This window comes from Ischnura elegans, chromosome 11 (assembly GCF_921293095.1).
Source record: "Ischnura elegans chromosome 11, ioIscEleg1.1, whole genome shotgun sequence".
In the NCBI taxonomy this organism is placed as follows: domain Eukaryota; kingdom Metazoa; phylum Arthropoda; class Insecta; order Odonata; family Coenagrionidae; genus Ischnura; species Ischnura elegans.
Window position 1 is genome coordinate 40,506,704 of NC_060256.1, and position 19,378 is coordinate 40,526,081.

At 37.4% G+C, this 19,378-nt stretch overlaps 1 protein-coding gene across 1 annotated transcript in view; it reads right to left on the reverse strand.

Moving 5' to 3' along the window:
- The window catches only part of LOC124168365 (pre-mRNA-processing factor 39), a 35,352-nt gene that overhangs the window by 2,561 nt on the left and 13,413 nt on the right, over window positions 1-19,378 (reverse strand). The window contains exons 6-14 of the mRNA XM_046546574.1: window positions 17,124-17,249; window positions 15,010-15,247; window positions 11,402-11,512; window positions 11,054-11,218; window positions 7,789-7,924; window positions 6,982-7,190; window positions 1,741-1,800; window positions 946-1,130; window positions 408-491 (exon numbers count right to left, since the gene is read on the reverse strand). Coding sequence (XP_046402530.1) covers window positions 408-491; window positions 946-1,130; window positions 1,741-1,800; window positions 6,982-7,190; window positions 7,789-7,924; window positions 11,054-11,218; window positions 11,402-11,512; window positions 15,010-15,247; window positions 17,124-17,249 — 1,314 coding nt within the window. The remainder of the gene's footprint in view (window positions 1-407; window positions 492-945; window positions 1,131-1,740; window positions 1,801-6,981; window positions 7,191-7,788; window positions 7,925-11,053; window positions 11,219-11,401; window positions 11,513-15,009; window positions 15,248-17,123; window positions 17,250-19,378) is intronic.

A 19,378-nucleotide genomic window follows, 5' to 3' on the forward strand; every position in this document is an offset into this window, starting at 1 on the left:
AAAAACTGCAAATACAAATGATTATGAGACTTCAGTGGGTTTATTCAACACATTCGGATACAACAAGCGGTCAGTTTAGCGAGTAATTTTCGAGGGATTATGAGCACTCATTAAAACGGGCTTCTACTGTATGTTTATTGAACGACAGTTTACCACATAAATTTGATTGAGCACTCCATATGAACTTCATTTATAACAGATAGCTAGCATTGAGTTGAAACACCATAAGGGCCTCATAAAAACAATTTCTTTACATGCTAATCATCAGGTCAACTGACGGTGCATCTGCTATCTCTCGTAATGGAAGGGGTCAGGCAATAGCTGTACTAGCTTCAACGCAATTCCACTGCACTATATGTAAGCAAATAATCTAGAGATTGAGCAAGGAATTATCATTTATGACATACCCTTTATCTGGATCTGAAGATTTCTTCTTCCTGTCCTTTGCCATTTTAGTGAATCTCTGGAATTCATCATATGCTTTTTGAACACTGAAACATACAAGAAAACAAATCTGAATAAACTTTTCAGGTCAAGAAAATAAAGAACCACTGCATACAGTAGTTGGTTTATGACACACTGATTTTTAGACTCAACTTTCTCAGCAAAATTGTCCAAACCATATGGCTGAATAATAATGGCTTAAACCAATTAGAAGAGCTATGAAAAAGTGACAAATCAACTTTCTTGAAGCAGGTTATCCCAAAAGGAATATAATCTATACAGGTATGGAAATTGAGTGGTTGAATAAGCCACAAGAAAAATATTTAACAATTCTACTGAACACAGTCACCTACCTATATCAACACCTTTCACCACATAGTCTTTTAAGAATGCATCTTCTTTCGACTAAGATTTAACAATTAGTGCAACCAAACAATGTACACCTAATAAGAGAAAATCTATATATTATCCAAATCTACATTTTAAAAATGCCTGACAAACCTCATTATATCCATTCCAAAATCTTCCAAGAACTCCACCTTCCTCTGAGCAAACAGCACTTTCTGTTCAGTTTCAATGCCATCTTTCGAGAGGAACTCATCAAATATGGCTATAACCTCCTTTTCGTCAAACTGATTCCTCTGAAGAGCCATATCTATCAGCTGAAGGTATAACCTGGCATTCTCCTGTAAGAGAGACAACATAAAAACAACAAAAAATTGAAATAATAAATTAATTACCATAGTTATTAGTTGCTCTCAATTCAACCTATATCTATGGGGTAGTTACATAATTTTATTGTCTTCCAAAATGATACGGTCACTTATCATAGTAATCAATGATAAAATTTTCATGGCAATAATAAAGGGTTTCCACCACATGATCCCACTTCATGCCACTAACTAGCACCACTTGAGGTGAAATTACTTTTATGATTATATTTACTGGACAATTAGCAGTCGCTGTGGACATAATCTCATGACTGCTACACAGGTTCATGTAGTGGCAATCCTAACCACTCAATCAAGCTTTACAGCACTTATAACAAATAGTCTCATGAAAAAGAACCCAGCAGTCAAGTAAAAATTAAAATGTTCTCCTAACCACAAAATTTTGTGTTAAACAGAGAGAATTAAGGATTTCATTAAATTTTAGACATAATGCACTTGTTTAGTTAAATTTTTATAACACAACCACTTAGGGGTCAAAAAAATGGCTACAATTCATAAGATAAAAAAACAGAAAAGATAGTGAAAAAAATTGACTGAAAGGAGAATGACAAAACAGAATTCTCACCTTCTCTTTGTCCAACTCGTCTCTTAATATTTTCACTGCTTTCTCAACATCATCCATCACCTGCAATGACAAAGAAATTTCTCTTAATATATACTAGTCATTTGTTTATTAGCTCAGTATTATAATCAAATATCAGACACTTTGTTACTTCCACAATGTATTTTTTTTTAATTCCGACAGGTTTTGGCTGTTACACAATCATCAAGTACAGAAAATATAAAAAATATTATCATTATATTATAAGTATAACTATTTTACTAGTCTTTTCAAGCAAATAATATGTTTCACGAAACAAGATTGACTAAAAGCAAATGCTATTATGATGGCTGATAGTGAGGGAAATTATATTATCTCTTTCCAAATTTGTCTGCCCAATATCAAAATATCTTTCACTTCACAAATGAGTTGCACTAACTCTTAAATACAAATAAAAATGCTTATATAGAAATCTACAAACTACCCTGCAAGTCACTCGTAATCAACAGATCTGTGGCAAGGGTTAGGACTAGAGATGGGTCAGTTATGGTACTCGATTCTCAGTACTGCCGGTTCTTGGGCTGTGGAACCGGTATTGAGAACCAATCGCATAAAATCAGTTCTTTGGAACTGGCTCAGAACGGTCGGGAAGATTTGAATTTGGCATCCTAAGTCAAAATGGTCTGCAGCATATTCAAGGGCAAAAAGGTGAAAAAAAAGACTAAAAACCACATATATTACTTTCCTATTGCATGGTGTTCATGTTTTTATCTTTTGAGAGTTGCTCTCTCACACCAGCATTTAAGAATTTGTCAGTTTGTCGCTCTCGTCAACATTGTATCATTTCTGTAGCCGCGGCCTCTTTCAAATGAGCTGACTTTTCGCCTGCCTCTGTCCACAGCACGGTGCCATTCTTTCAACTTACCATAGGTCTCTATGGATCTATTCAAACGAGTAGAATCGCACCGTTGACGGCACAGGGCCTATTTCAATCTGGCCCGGCGATGCGACATCCACGAAATACAGACAATGCTATACATATGTATACATTGAGCCCGCTCTCAGATGAAACAACTTTTTGCCGGCCACCGTTCACATGAAATTCAGGCGGCTTTCAGAGACAACTCTCTGCAACGCCGTGTACCATGCCGTGAACGGCGGCCAGCGGAAAATCATTACATCTGAAAATCATTACATCTGAAAGTGGTCTCACGATTGAATCATGTACATATGCAGTAATTCTTAAACATGCAAGCAACATGCGTTCTGAGAGCTTAATCATAAGTTGATAAACCCCTATGCAAGCCATCGAAAATTGTGGCTATCCTACAGAATGCAACACTGCATTACAATTTTGTGTTAGCTCACGGCTGCTCAGTTTAACCATGGTGTCGTGGTACTAGCGTGTTGAGCAGTTTATTTTAGACGTTATAAGAATTGTGACAATGAGAAATGCGAATAAGTTGTTAATTAAAGTAACAATTTAAGGTACATCGCAGAATACAGAATATATTTTGAACCAAGTCACAAGTTACAGCAAATTAACAGATGATGTCGCCAAAAGTTGGGGGAGTTTCACTATTGATCCTGATGCTATGCTAACTATCTATGCAGTAAGTAAACTGCACTCCAAGCATATTTCACACAGCCCTTCAAAATCAACATCAATCACTACTGTTTCCAGTGAATGCCTGTTCAGTACTGCAGGCAATATAGTGAAATTTTTTTATTCACTTCTTTCGATTGTTCATTTTAATTTGCCATTAATTCAGACAGTAAGAATTCATCCATGGAACCGATGGGGGTGGGGGGGGGGGGGGACCGGACCAGTACCAAAAACCGAAAAAATTTAAGAACTGACCCTCATCCTTAGTTAGGATACAACCTGATAGCACAGATTGAAAAGACAAAATAGCATTATAGTATGATACTCATGATTTTTATTGAATTTGAGAAATAAGGTACACATTTCATTATTTGCCTATTTATTTTTATATTTGTATTTCAAATTTATTTTTACTCTTCCGAAAGGATAATAACTGAAAAGGACTCAATAATTATTTTCTCATTTCATATAAAACCACTTTTATCACATTCTTTTGCCATCTACCATGAAAAATATGAGATAGGAATCCAGATACAGTAAACTCTTGATTTTACGAAGTCAGTGGGACCGGAAAATTGGCACTTCGTAAAATCGAGTTTCGTAAATTCAAACCTTTTTCATAAGTCACGAAAAAAATGTTCGCTTTTGTTTCTTCTGCCGTTTTTGTCTTTAGTGGTCTTATTTAAATGTTTTCGGTGGTTATTCTCGGTATAATTCAAAGAAAAGGCTTTTTGCTATCGATTTATGATGTGAAAAATCGTTAAATAATTATACCACCATAAAATTCCCATTTCTTGTTCATACTTCAACATCAATGATCGCTAAAGAAATTCCCGACCAGTTTAGAAAACGTAATCAAATAATGAATTGCAATGTTTATTATAAGAATTAACAGTTATAAATTTGTGGTTAGGAGCCAATAGCTACTATTAAGTATGCAAAAGATAGGTATTTGTTTCTGACGCCCACGGAATTTTAGCGGCAGCCGGCCTAACCGCCATTTATGTCGCCCTCTATCGCTCAGTGACGAGAAAAAAAGAAAAACAAGGTCTTAGCCCGTTTCCAAAATAACCTTCGTAAGTTAATATTTCGAGTTACTTCGTATTTTCAGCAGAATGTGCTCTATTTTCACTGAGATTAATTTACGATCATAAATAACGTAGGATGTGATTATCTTCTGGCGAATATTTGAAGTAAATTCTGTTTGAGTTCTCCGTCCGACTACTGTGTTCCATCATCTTCGCAGACGTTGCCATAAAAGACTTAATTCTTCATCAGGACTGTATTCTTCATACCGGGTGTGAGGTGACCTGTTCATAAAGTATGTTTCTCTCCTTTTAAGCCGACAGGAGCAAGGTTCCAACCGGAAAACGACAGGAGAAACATCTTACAGTATCGGAGAAATATAGATAGAAACGTTATTATCCACATTGATTGTTTTCCTACAAGAGACGTTTTATCATTTCTCAACGTGGTTAAGTATTGGTTCGCTAGCGTGAATTCCCAAAAAATTACACGCAAAAACCTGTACCGTCACCTCATTTAGTTTTCGTGTTCCTTTCTCCGCCGTATTGAAAGTTAGGCAAAGGATCATTGACATAGAGAATAGATTTTCTTAGTTTTAGCACTAAAACATAGTCGCGCCATAATCGTAAATAAATATAGTGTGGAAAGAGCAAAGAAATTAATTTCAATTGAAAAGTCAGCTGAGAAGAAGAGAGACAATTATAAGCGCGGCACCATTTTCCCGATAGTGGAAGATACTTCTTCCGCCTCTCTCCGGTTAATAACTTCCCCCCGTTGCAGGTAAAGATGAACCATGCCCTTCTCCACAATCGGGGAACGTTCCCAGTGGGTGGGGTGAATAAGAGTGGGATGGGGATTGCCTGAGGGAAGAAGTGTGGTCAGCACAAGGAATGGTGAAGGGGGCAGGACAAAGAAGGGTGGGGAAATGGCCTTCAGCTCTGCCTCAGTCTACTTTTGGGGGCCGTATTTTTTTGCGACGCACACAAGCTCAGTCTCCTTAGGGAGGGAGTGAATGGGAAATGCTGGGGAAGGAGGGGTTTGGGATGCGTAAGGTGGGTGTCAGCAAGATCAGCCAAAGGCGGCAGGAGGGAAGGGACGGCTTTGGAAAGACAGAACCCCAGCATGGGAGAACGGGGAAGCGCGTGAGAAGAAAGTTCATGGTTAGACTTGGAAGTGCGTCTTCATTACGAGAAGCCTGAAACAAATTGGCGGTAAATAGAGCCCAGTACTTAAGATATTTAAGTTGTTCATTCACAAAGGCCAATATATACACGAAAAGATATTATGCCGCGGATTGCATGTATCAACGTCCATTTCGGGATGTTATTAATTTCTGTTCCCATTTATAAATGTAGCAAATAGATTTGAAAGAATGATAATCATGAATAAAAATATCTAAATCGATATCCAAACGCACATGAGCAAAATAGATGAATGTGTACATACCGATCCATCGCAAGTAATACCGCTCAAGCTTCTTCCGGTATAGGACTTTAAAATTCTGGATAATGCCTTGGTCCAAGGGCTGGGACTTGCTAGTCGAGTTCGGGGGTAAAAAGAGGACTCGAACATTAGCCAATTTTAGATCTTCCACGTATTTATGAACGGTGGCATTATCCATTATTAAAACAATTTTGCTGTTCTCTCCAGCAATTTTTCTCTGTAGACGTATAACCGTTTGCTGGAAAATTTCTCGGGTCATCCAGCTGTTTTTATTTGCATGGTAAAAAACGGGGAGGGCTTCCAATTTTACATGTTTTAAGCACCGTGGCCTTTCAAATTTCCCAATGACAACGGGCTTATTTTGTCCGTGCCCGTTTGGTTGACGCACAGCCCCACAGTAACACGCACTTTACTCTTTTTCCCCCATGGCACCTTTGCCCTTTGAAACCCAGGGTTGCATCAGGTAATGCATTAAAAAATAGCCCAGGTTCAGGGGCCAGCGAGGGTGAGCTCGTCGAGGAAAGGGTCCCGGATTAGGGACCCTTCGAAGTGCTTCGGCGAAAAGTAGTCAAGTAGTCTTCGAAGTACATTCACAGCAGTGCAAAGGGTTAATTAGGGGTGTACGAAATACTCCGCGCGACCTTCCTGACATTTTAAACTACGAATTATTGTCGATGCTATGTTTACGAACAGGCACGTAAATAGGGGCATAATGTCAGCCGCGATATTTTAACTTAACTCCTACTCCCCCTAAATTCCCACAGTGAGGTTTTTGGCGACCCATTTCTCTCCAAAGTTGCATTATCATTTATGATTTCGCACTTTTGATGGACCACAGTTGGAAGCGCTGATTTTTTAGCTACTTACGCCGGCGTAACTAGTTTTGTTGACAAATTTTTCGCCGTAGTTCGTATAAACGAATGCCATTTGCTCCTAGGGACCGAGCCGAGGTTCGTAAATTCAAAACATTTCGTATAATCGAAACTTCGTATAATCGAATAGCGCCATGTATTTAGCATAGGCTTTTCACCGGGACCGCAACATCACTTCGTATAATCGAAAACTTCGTAAAATCCTGCTTCGTAAAATCAAGAGTTTACTGTATTTCATTTTGTGATTAAAACTAAGGATGATAATGTATAGGTAATACAATGAACATAAAACAGCACACAAAGCATGATTACACATACCTTCCAGCAGAACCTAGCATACTTTATAGCCATGTTGGTAGCCACAGTCTTATTCTTGCTAGTCGAGATATAGTGCTCATACAGCGAGCACACACTGTCCAAATTCCCTCGCCTTCGCTCAAGGTTAATTAAACGATAAGCTACTTGCAACAGGTTGGGCATTATCTTCTCCAAATTAGTTAATATTTCTGCGGCCTTTTCATAGTTACCTAAGGATAAAATCAAAAAGACATATTCAATATATTTCCATAAAAAGGAACAACTAGAGAACCCGATTTATTTGCAGAAACACATTTACCACAGGTTAGAAGATATCACTGAGTCATTATCACAATGGAGACATTCCGGCAAAACAAGTAACTTCAATGAGTTACAATAGCAAATGCTTCTTTTGGATGAGCCTTCAAAAATTAATTGCTTTCAATGAGACCACATTTTTCAGCTTGAGTTGTTGCCAGCGAGCTTGAACCATTCGTGGGAAAATGGAATGCAACTATTTTAACCTTCATTAGAACTCAGCCCACAAAAAGAAATTGTTTGTTACCTTGTTACCTTTAAAAGCCATCTTATAATAATACCCACATTAAATCAGTGACACACTAATGATGGTCTAAAATAAAACTTAGCAAGAATTGGGGGAAAATCCTCCTCTGCAAGTATGCACACTGGAACAGAAACATGGACATGGAAAATGAATTCTTCAGCAGAATTTCTTAAATGCAACACTTTCAACATTCTTTCATCGTCATGATAAACGTGTCCATTTTCCAAAGTCTAGGCATGAAGGCAGCCGACAACAGCACATACCTTGGCTCTCCTCAAAAGCTGCCCAATACAAGTGCAAAGTTGGCTTCTTAGTGTGATGTATAGTGCAAGCCCTGTGATACACATCACGAACTTTTTCCACCATCTCCTCACCCATTGCCTCCAGGTAGCGAACAAACTGCAAATAAATGAGTTGAAATAAATTATTTATCGAACATTTGAGGTAAATCAATGCCATAACATTGATTTTTAGCCAAAAAAGTAAAGTACAGTGGAACCTCAATCTATCATTTTTCAGGGGGACGGGTGAAAAAAACGATGAATGCGGGAATATTTGTCCGGGTTGCCTATGTCCCAGGAAACGCCGGATTTTTGTGAATTATGGTGTTCATTAATGGATTCAAATAAGATTTTAGCTGATTACAGGAATATTAGTACTTTATCAAAACACTTAGGTCATATTGTTGATTCGACTTAAATCTCTTTCAAATATCCTAAAGGAACCTTGCTAAAAAATGTTTGCACTCATCACGGAATTTTCACTGCTGTTATGCATTTCTGTCTGATGTAAAAATTCTTATCCATCAAATGCCATTTCAAGCACACGTATTTGCGAGAGAAATGTGCGTGTTATGCCTCAAACAACTGCTTTCGCCGACGCAGCGATTGGTTATGAGATGGATCAAGAAGGCCAAAAATAGTTTACTATTTGAAATGTTTCTTTCTAGCAATTAAATTTTTAATATGATTGAGGCAATGTGGCGTTAATCGTCAGCGGCACGCCCACCTGATCCTCGGCTTCATCCCACTTCTTGTTTTCACCAGTGATCTCGCTCTACCCCCACCCCTGCCATCATGTGCTAGCAGACGTACAGAGGCATTCTGCAATATTCATGCATTCATGCCCAGACTCTTTTCCTCATCTTCAATTATTTTCAGTCCATCTTTTAAAGATCTCACTTGTGTCTTCGGAAGGGCCATGGTCCGAAGACGAATATAAATAAAACTAATAAAAATGAAACCGGACTATATTGAACCCCCACGGAAATCACTCGCTGGTTTTAAGTCAACCCACCCTGGAAAGTACGGAACCACTCGTAAGAGGTGAAGTTCGGCACTAATGCTAACGCGTACAGCGTAAGCAGAGCTTACTGCAGAGGGTGAAGCATGACCATATGACAGCGCAATGAAATTTTTTATCCTATAGAGAAGGCAACTTACCCACTCATTTCTAACAATAGGTAGCGTAGCTCTAGATGAGCAGATGAAGTCAGATTGCTAGTAGGGTGAAACAATATATCCTGAGAAGACATCGCTTCGTTAGCACCTCAGACAAGTGAGACTTGTAGAATAACTCGTAAATTGTAACCAGACGCCCTGTTTTCGAAAAAAATCCGCATCAACTGCCGTGAAGCTCACTATCAGCTGCGAGGATATCGATATTCGCCAGAAATCACCATCGTATTATTCCAACTATTTCCTTGCTTAAAATGGTTAAGTAACGTTAGAAATACGTCGTGTTTGGTATCATTCTTTTTTGAATTACGTGCACATCACTAATATCTCAATCTAATAAAAGTATAATACCAATTGCCGAAATTCATTTTTACACACCTTTTGGGTTAATCGGTGATTCATGCAGCAGTTGACCTCCAGAGGTGGGGATCTTTGAAGCGAGTCGGCTAAAAAGAGCCAGCGGTCGAGAAAGGGGAAGGCGTGAAAAAGGTTTCTTTTGTTCTCGAGTAACTTGATATTTTCTTTCGAAGCTAAGGTCTTCGTAATACGATCACAGTGCGAGCTGGGACCTTTTTTTTATTTCGGAGAAGAGGAAAGCTTCAGAGGGGGGGAGGTGAGTGCTGAATGGAGGGGGATACCGGATCTTGGGAAATGGCGCTAATGTAACTATCCCACGGAACTCAGCTTCTCCCTATCGTATTTCAATCTCCTGGGGAAGATTCAAACTATGTGTCTGCCATTATTAGCCATAAATAGCATGTTGTAAACACTTCATCTCATTTTTGTCAAACGATGGATACGGGAAAATTATACGACGGGACCGCGATCTTTAAACGATCAATGCGGGAAAACGATACTTTGGGGAACGATAGATGCAGGAAAAAATTACATTGTCGTTATAGAACTTAATTTGGGACCAGGAGCGGCAAAGGTGAATTTGGGAACGATAGATTGGAGTTCCACTGTATCTATTCAAATGAATGCTCAACTCCTGTAACAGCACCAACTCCCTCTTTTAAGACTTTCATACTTCAGTTGGAAAAATTTTCATAATCAGCCTTAAACTAGTATTAGTTACAGCAAAACAACTGAACAAGAATACAAATGTCACTAATAAAAGAGATTGACTGAGATAAATAACAGAGATGCCATGGAAGAGTGACATATTATCAATGTTGAGGCAGGCAAGACCAAAAATACACACCATTCTCAAATATAGCACTACCTCAATGTAAAAGACAACCTTTCTTTTTCTAATCATGGGCTACTGGTTAAAATCACCTAAATGTTCAAATTTTAGCAAAAAAAGTTAGGAAATTCATGCAAAAAACCATGAAAACTCAGCTGTTACACTTCATATTTCCCCAAAATAAATTCGACCAAAGAATGGAGGATACTTAATCACAAAAACATGAATATTACAAAGCATATCCTCAAGTCGGCCACTAATTATGTTGTCACCCATGGCGTATTAAAATGGATTTACGAAAGTCGCCACTTTGTTGTTGACGGACAAAATGATCTGAGTTTCACAGGGAAATATGGTATAGTTAGAGAGCTAACCGAAATGTATATACATGATGATGCGATCTTTTAAATTCAAAACTTTTCCATGATATTTCTCATAATTACAAACATAATGCAAAATATTGAAAAAAAGTGGAGACACAACCACACCGCGGACATTTTTGAAAACCAATTAAAATGTGACTGAAGTGGCAACTAAAATCAGCCTTTAATGGGATATGATAGGGCCTATGCAGTCCCCTTATACAGTAAGGAAAAATGGCAATTGTTTTTACTTGATTCTTCAGAATATATCTTGCAACTTTCAATTACCATTCATGGAAGACTTGCATTTAAAAATTAATGTCATACAAGATTTAAATAAAACATGCTGATTAAAAGTTAAAAAATTTAACACAAATGAGCAAATTTTACTCCCTCAGGACATTTTTCAGAGCATAAAATGTGAAGATAAAAAAATAAGTAAGGCAAACACAAGTAGACAAGATATATCACTAGCGCACAATAATTCCTAAAGGCCTAATTCAAAGACCAATTTACTTACTCTGATCCAAAATTCTTCATAAAGAGCACAGGGAATCAAGCACCGCTCAAATAGAGTAATAATTCTGCCTTGGTCACCCTGCTCAATTTCGAAGTCCAAGTACTCTTTCCAATTCTTCAGCTGGCATCTTTCCAAAGGTTTCACGTGAAAGTATGGTCTCTTAATCTAATAAATTAAGTACCAAAATATATAATTAAAACAAATATCAATTAATTCATGCAAATATTTATGGACTACAAATTATAACTGAACACCTTGCCATTGCTAAAGGTGTGTTTGAAAGACTAAATGACATTACTTCACAGTTAGAAAGTTAACAATAACTACACATGATGCAAAATTACATACCCCCTCTTCATAATTCCAACGAGCAGCAACCATGGCACGGGTGTTTTTATGAATTTCCTTTCTTAGGGCAATGACCTTTTCCCTTAAGGCTGTCGTTTCTTCATCAGATCTCTGGAAAACATCAAGAAAAAGTACAAATCAGCACAAATTCATTGCAGAATATTCATTGCATCATCTTATAGCCAATATAGAAAATTACATTACATACCCTCTTTCACACTGATGGGTACATGGGAAAAAGCAAAAAAATCACTAAAAATGCAACTTTTCAGTAATTTGAGCAGGAAAGGGTTGCAAGGCATCAATAAAATGATCGTATAGATCCAAGCCGATTAGAAAAAAAGCCTCCTCTAGTAATTTAGATAGTGCCTTAACCCATTCACATCCAAAAGTGCACGGGAACGCGGCCTGAAGCTGGCCACAAACATCACAAGCGTACCAGTATGCAGAATGCATAGTGATATCTAACAGTTGATCCTGCTGCTATCATACGAGTTTTTTTTTTAGTTTTTGGCCAGATAGTGTACCTGATAGTACCTGCCATCTGGTGGGTATTTAGTACAGTGAGTCCTCGTTCTACGTCACCCCGTTTAACGTCATTTCGCGATAACGTCACAAAAATTTTGAGACCGTCACTCGCTTATCGCACCTTCCCTTCGCGATAACGTCAAGGCTTTTAAATTTCCCGCGAGAAAAAAACGCGAAGCGGCGGGCGTTGCAGGTTGTTCGTTTTGTGGGCGGTAATACAGTCAGTCTAAACGAAGTGTAAAACGGTGTGTTTATTGTTAATTGCGATTACGGTTTTAGCAAATTTTCTGCAAAATGAATTCTTAGGCAGGTGCGCAAGGTTTTACTTGTCATAATGGTTTTCGGGAACCTAAAAAGTGATTTCAAGGAATTTTTCCGTGTAGAACTCGGAGCTTTTGTCGTCATTTTTTTCGCCGTGTTCACAATAATTTTGGTTTTTGTAACTGCGACGATGTATCAGCGATGATGATGCCCAGGCGACGCTCGCCCGGGCGACCACCATAGCGAAGCCGAAAAACAAATGCGGGAAGATACAAAAATGGAGAAGGATTCACGTCAGTGCTGCTATTGTCGTCGATGAAGACAGGAACTCGTATTTATGCCATAGTTTGGCATTTCCATCGTAAAAAAATGCCCCAGATATGATACGCTAAAATTTTTTCGCGTAGGAATTGTGAGGTCTAGGAGCCGATATTCACTTTTAACATTGTTTCTTATGGGATATTATGTTTCGATTAACGTCATTTCGTTTATCGTCACATTTTTCAGGAACGGTAAGTGACGTTAAACGAGGACTCACTGTATATAAATAATTACTCTTCAACCAAATGTAAAAGCAGCTAACTCTTAACAATATCAAAATTTGGTCAAAATCAGTCAACAAATACTCTATTAAATGTGTTATTTGAATCAAAACTAAAAGTGTGTTCAAATTGTTTAAACAACAGTGGTGTTCAGGGTCGATTTAAATCCCAGGGGATGGATGCGAAAGAGTTAACACTACACAATATTGCTCTTCTTAAGCCCTGTTTTATAATGTTTGGATGAACTCACAATACTTATGATATCAAATTGACACAGAGTTCCACTAGAGGTTGAGCTTTGTGAAGCAAATCCAATCACCAGTTCTCTGATAGAAACTTCTACAAGTGGAAAGCTTGGCCACAGTAAGTCTAATTCGGAAAAATGAATACGAAATGCAAGAAAAACAAAATTCCATACTGAAATATCGAGTCTGGAAGATGGTGAAAGATTTGTTTACAGCTGCTTTTAGAAAATGGTAAGACTTGAAAAGATGATAACCTGAATACTTTCATTTCTAATGCTCGACTACTGTATGCTCATACATCATGGTGCCATTAAAATAAAAATACTCATAGTGATGTGGGAATATTTGCAAGCACAAGTTTAATTGTACTAAGTAAGAGCTGTCAATAATTTTTGGAGAAAGGTATGATATTTTACTAACACTAACGTGATCCATTCTCTGGTTGATCATTATCTATGCTTACTAAATAAATATACACTTTGCAGCTAACTTTTGAAAATTGATAAGTAGGCTGTTAGGCTTAAATCAGCGCTTTTATCACCTTAGAATTTTGAAAAGACGACATTGTATAGCATTAAATCTACACTTCTTTTGCACATAGTTTAATTTAAAAAATGTTCAGGGTAACTGCTTTGTTTACCAGGGTGTTATTCAGTCCAAAACTTATGCATTTTTGGCAAAATAATTCCCACAGGATATAAATAACAACCCACAGGAATAGTTGTTGGTTCATTACGCAACAAACCCCCTATTATTGATGCTGTGGATTATCCATGCAAGAGTTTCACCCCCATCAGTATTTTCCGTGAACTTATTAAAAAATTAAATATAAAAATGCCAGAATCACAACATTTTGATGCAAGGATACACAAAGCTTACTAATTTCATAAGAGTTCCCTGTGCCAACGTAATTATTTCCTTTACTTGCTCACAAGGAATGTTTTAAGTTTGCTTGAATGTCTGCTTTAGTATTGCAGAAGATGATGAGCAGCAGGTAAAACTCTTAAATTTATATTAGAAGATTTCTTCTACGGATAATGCACCATATTTTATGAAAATGTTATCTACAATCTATAAATATTTTACACATTTCAAATGTGCAATTATTGCTGCGACCTCCCATGCAGTTGAATACAGCCAAAGGGAACTGGAGATTTTGTCACAATCAGGCATGCTTCCACTGAGACCAGTCCAGGTCAAACCGGAGAGGAAGGGAGAACTGGAAGTGAAGGGCAGTCAGGGGAGAGGAATCAGAGACGAAGGGAGTAGAAATGGCATCAGCCAAGGCCAGATGTTCACCTGCACAGACTCTGGAGTATATGCAGCAGTGGGAATAGGAGAACAGAGGCATTATCACAGCTAAAAAGACCACTGTCAGTTGAAAGAAGTTCTCAATGAGCCCATGAAGCCATCTAAAATAACAGACGATGTGCATAAAAAATAATATTGTAACAATTAATTTAGAGTTTTATGTGAGTTGAATGGAGATGTGACAGTTGATGGGAGAAAGACAATGAAGCAGGCGATAATTAACAGCAAAAATAGAATGGATCAATTGTTGTAGACGGCGCAGGAGAGAGAACATGGGACTATGGTTGGAAAAAAGAGTGGCGTGAGGGTGTGTGCGTCAGCGCTCCCAATGTGTTCACCGGGATAACTATTAAAAGTGTCCTAATTTTGTTTCAACAGTATGTGTGCTTCAGCGCTCCCAATGTGTTCGCCGGGATAACTATTAAAAGTGTCCTAATTTTGTTTCAACAGTATTTGTGTTTTAAGGTGAGAATAAAGAAACGTTACATAATTTTTTACATAGATTATTAAGAAATTAAAGTGAAAGTTTGGATTATCAGTGTATCCTAATTATGTTCCACATCTCCCCATCATTGGCCAGGATAATCGGGAGCTTACCATAATGGTGTGTACTGCATATTGAGATAATAGAAACTTATCTACAATAAAAGTAAAACCCCGATTAGATGAGATTCAATAGCTAGTGGACACCCAAAACATAGCAATTTGAAGGAAAGCTCACCACTGATGTTGCCTTCGGTACCACTGGAAGGGCATCCTCGTCGTCTCCAGGGGGTGCATCTTCCATTCCCGGAGGGGCATCATCATCATCAGCTCCAGGTGCTGGAGGGTGGACTTCCGAAGGTGCTAGCGAGGCATCATTCTGTTTCAGCTGCTGCAAGACCTCCCTTCTTAAAGACAGGAATTCATCCACCGAGAGAACCTTCTGAGGAGGGTGATTCATTATGTGACTCATAAAGCTGAAAAAGTTAAGAGGAAATTGATTTTATCATAATGCACATCATTACAGAAATACATGTTCCACACACAATATTCTGCACTTTCTAATAAGTGCAGCAAATTACTGAGGTATTAAAATCCTTAAGAGAAGAGTGAAGGCCACTGGACTCATGAAATATTTAAAGTATTACAGTAGACTCTTGTTATTATGAAGCTCACTGGTCCGAAAAACCGGAGGTTCATAATGAGGAAGTTCGTATGAACATTTCTTTTAGGAATCGTCGAAAAAAAAATGCATAATATAAGCAATTAGATTACGTGCAAATGTATAAAAACAAAAAAATTGTTTCGTTTCTCAATAAAAGAATGAGGCATGATGCTAATCGAGGGTTGATATCTTCCCGAATACAGTGAGTCCTCGATATATGAACTAGATTCATTCCGAGACCTTGGTCGTAAGTTGATAAACCTACAGTCCGGCTGCCGAGAGTTGTCTGATGACAGGAAGAAAGAGTCTAGTTAGGGGTAGGGTGCAAAGTTACCAGGTAAGAAAGCGAAACGCCTACATCACTTGTAAACAAAAAGGTTCCGTGAAGAAAGGAGCCGGAAGGGATGACGAGCGTGAAGGACCCAAAGGATGAATCCCTTGTTTTGGAGATTTGAATGAAGGGCTTGTTTTGGTGGTTCAGGCTTGTTTCGGTGCTCCATAGACATGTGACAGCGTTATATGACTAGGCGAGGGTGTGAGGTGCATTTTGGGGGCAGATATTGGCAGCAAACTGTGCTGGACTGATCTAGCTGGGCGTGCGATGCAGCTGGAGCTGAAAACATTTTTCTCCGCAGTAAGGAAAAATGAGCGAAACACTGAACATTTCCTACCTTCACACCGGATTCAATCATACTTTGTTCAGATTGTTCCCAAAGTGCAAGTTCTTCTATGCCACACCGCGTCGCATCGGCCAAATCGAAAGGTGCCATTTTCGAAATTTGAAATTTTTGAATGCTCGTATCTCTGAAAGTTTGTTAATCGAATGTGCATAGGAAGAGGACTAACTGTACGTCCAATATATGAGTGGGTACCTATGATTCCACAGGAATGAAGCTTATTATATGATGCTGCGTGTAGACTGGAGAAAGAACCATAATTGATGCTCTAGGGCACATACACAAGAACTTAATTGTGGCGCATTTATTAAAAATTAGTGTGTATATACATCTAAATGCCATTGCTCAGTTGTGAAACATTGTAATAGTTCATTTTGTAACTGCTGGGACCGGGAATGAGGTTCGTAATAACGAAAATTTCGTGATAAAGTTTCTTCTACCATAGATTGGATAGGCCTTCTCGTCGGGACCAACAATTTGCTTCGTAATAACGAGAACTTTGTGATAACGTTGTTTGTATTAACGAGAGTCTACTGCATCAATAGCATATGATTTGCAAATCAAAGAACAAAGATTGATGGAAATTTTCTTATCATTAAAATACTAACATTAACCATAGCAGAGTTAAAAATTGAATTTGAATAATAAATAAAATATTGAATTCATTAAAAAATAACTTAATTTCAATTGCTAAATCAAATTTATCACCATTAAAAAGCTCCACGGTCTGGTGACGAATGAATGCTCTCAATTCTTGAGAGAATGAAATCTGTTAAAAAGCAGTCACATAAGAAATTTTCCCTTCAAAGAAATATAATTTCATAATGCCTCATGCAGATTAGTAACTAATTACTTCAATTTTCCTCTTTGGCTTTCTCACTTTCACGGTTCATAAGCCTTAGACACTTGAAAATGCTGAAGGTAATTCAATAATACATTGTAAAACCGTTAAAATAAAGAAAAAACATTCATTTTGAGTGGAGGTAAGTACAACACAACTTGTTCACTTACTTTTCAAAATGGGTGGCATAACTTTGCGTAGGTATGTGTAAAACTCTATCGTAGATAGCTGTCACATTCTGCAATCTCTTGCCTTCAGTTTCCCACTTGATGTAGTTCTCCCAGAGACGGTCCGATCTAATTACAGAAAGAAACATCTTATAAGTACTTCATCATCTAGCAAAGCACAAGCATGCTTATTTGGAATGGAAATGATACACCAATACAAATTAGAGATCACCTAATAGCAACACCTCTATATATTTAAATTCCTTCAATCAACAGGAATAAGCAATCTAGTACTCTCACTTTAATATCTTACAGACAAACTTTAAAATGTTATTTGGAGAAGAAATGTTCATTTCCATCACTCAGTACCACCCTGTTATTAATTGCACAAATTTTTATTGGTGGATAAAACTGATGCCTGCCACTTGCATCAGATCCATTTAACTTTACAATTAACATTAATTATACCAATGCAAGTCCCTAAGTACCTCAATATTGTAATCATATTTTCATACAGCTATGTCAAATTATTACAGTATAGAGTACTTAACCATTCAAAGCTATTTTAAGCAATTTAAGACACACAGAATTCAAATAGGTTCAAACACTTCAACATTGCCCAAAGTGAAATATATGCAATTTAAGGAGAAACAGGAATTACATTAAATCCTTTTCCACTCAGGTGTATGGTCTAAAGGCAAAATCAAAGGGAATAAGTATGTCCTAGACCTGAATCAATAGACCAATTTTTTGTACCTTAGAAATATACTCCGATGATAGCTTTTCTGAGGTCAACAAAATAACAACACATTCTATCACTTCCTGAACCAAAAATCACTTTTGCCACCCTTCCTTTACACCACCTTTAACACTTTTTTGGCCATCGTTTTGCAGTCCTTTATAACATCATATCCTCAAAATTTAACACTCTCATTAACTGAAAGCTAAAATTGGTGTAGCAATCAATATTGGCCTACTGCTGATAAGCCAAGCAATATCTTCAGGGATGAAAATGAGATGTGGTGAAAAGTAAAAAAGTCATAGATCCCTATCACCGAGCCATCCATTAACTTTTTAACCTCTAATGCAATTTTTAAGGACCAATTGAATATCCCTCAAAAAGGACAGGATAAAGCAAGTGATTCAGGCACCACCCTCTAGCAGCCTAATTTTTCTCGTTTATAAAGACTAAGAAAATATATTTAATTAGAGAAGAGCTTGATTTAGAACAGCACAAGAGCAGACATTGAAAAAAGGACTGTAGCTGTCATCTATTATTGCAAAATAAAGGTCCCATCACCATTAAAGATAACAGAAATCTTTGAAAAATCAAAACTTTCTTTAGTGATTCTCTCAATTCAAATAATACACAGAACAAGGCAAAAAAACATGAGAACCTGGGAATTTCAGGATTCATACAGAATGGACAGTTGCCTAACACACACATACTTAAGGATGTACAGCTAAAACATTAAAAGTAATTTCTGAATGTATAGTTCAATTCATTAATTTTCAAGTCTACTGATTGTATTACTGATATCATTCTTAGTCAACATGTATCTGCTGAAAAATCTTGAAATATTGAAAAGCTCAAATATCAGCCACTTATTCATTAATCTATTAAGTCCCAAAAACAAGATAACACAGTACAATATAGGAAATTTCACCCTGAAGATAATAAAAAAAATCCAAGATTTATGATACTCGCTTGAATACAATTTGTTGATTCATGCCACATATTTACCTGTACCTAATTGGTAGACAGTTGTTCCAAATTTGAAAGCACTCTTGTACCTACTTCTAACTGTAACACACCAAAATGCTGCCAAGTATACTAGAAAAATATGAATAATTTCCAGCCCACATTATGTAGTAACATTAAACCACCCTCAGAACACACTAAATGAGGAAAATTACTTAAAAACTCAATAAGCTTGCATAGGACTTAATTTACAAGGGGAACTCAATGCTGATATTACTAATCACAAGATTCAATTGAATGGAGAATATGTTTGATAATAACATGTTGATCTAGCTGGAAAATAGCATCATGCAGAGGATTCACTGAAGTAAGTTTCACTCGGGTATTAGTGACAAGGCTATTTTCTCACAATAATATAAAGAATGAAGAATTATATACACGAATGAGAAATAGAGAGATGAAGAAGTTTTTAAAAGTCACCAGCAGTCAGGACTGCTTCGAAAGACAAGCGTACAATATAATTTGATCTGAAAAATTCTTATCAAATACTTGGATT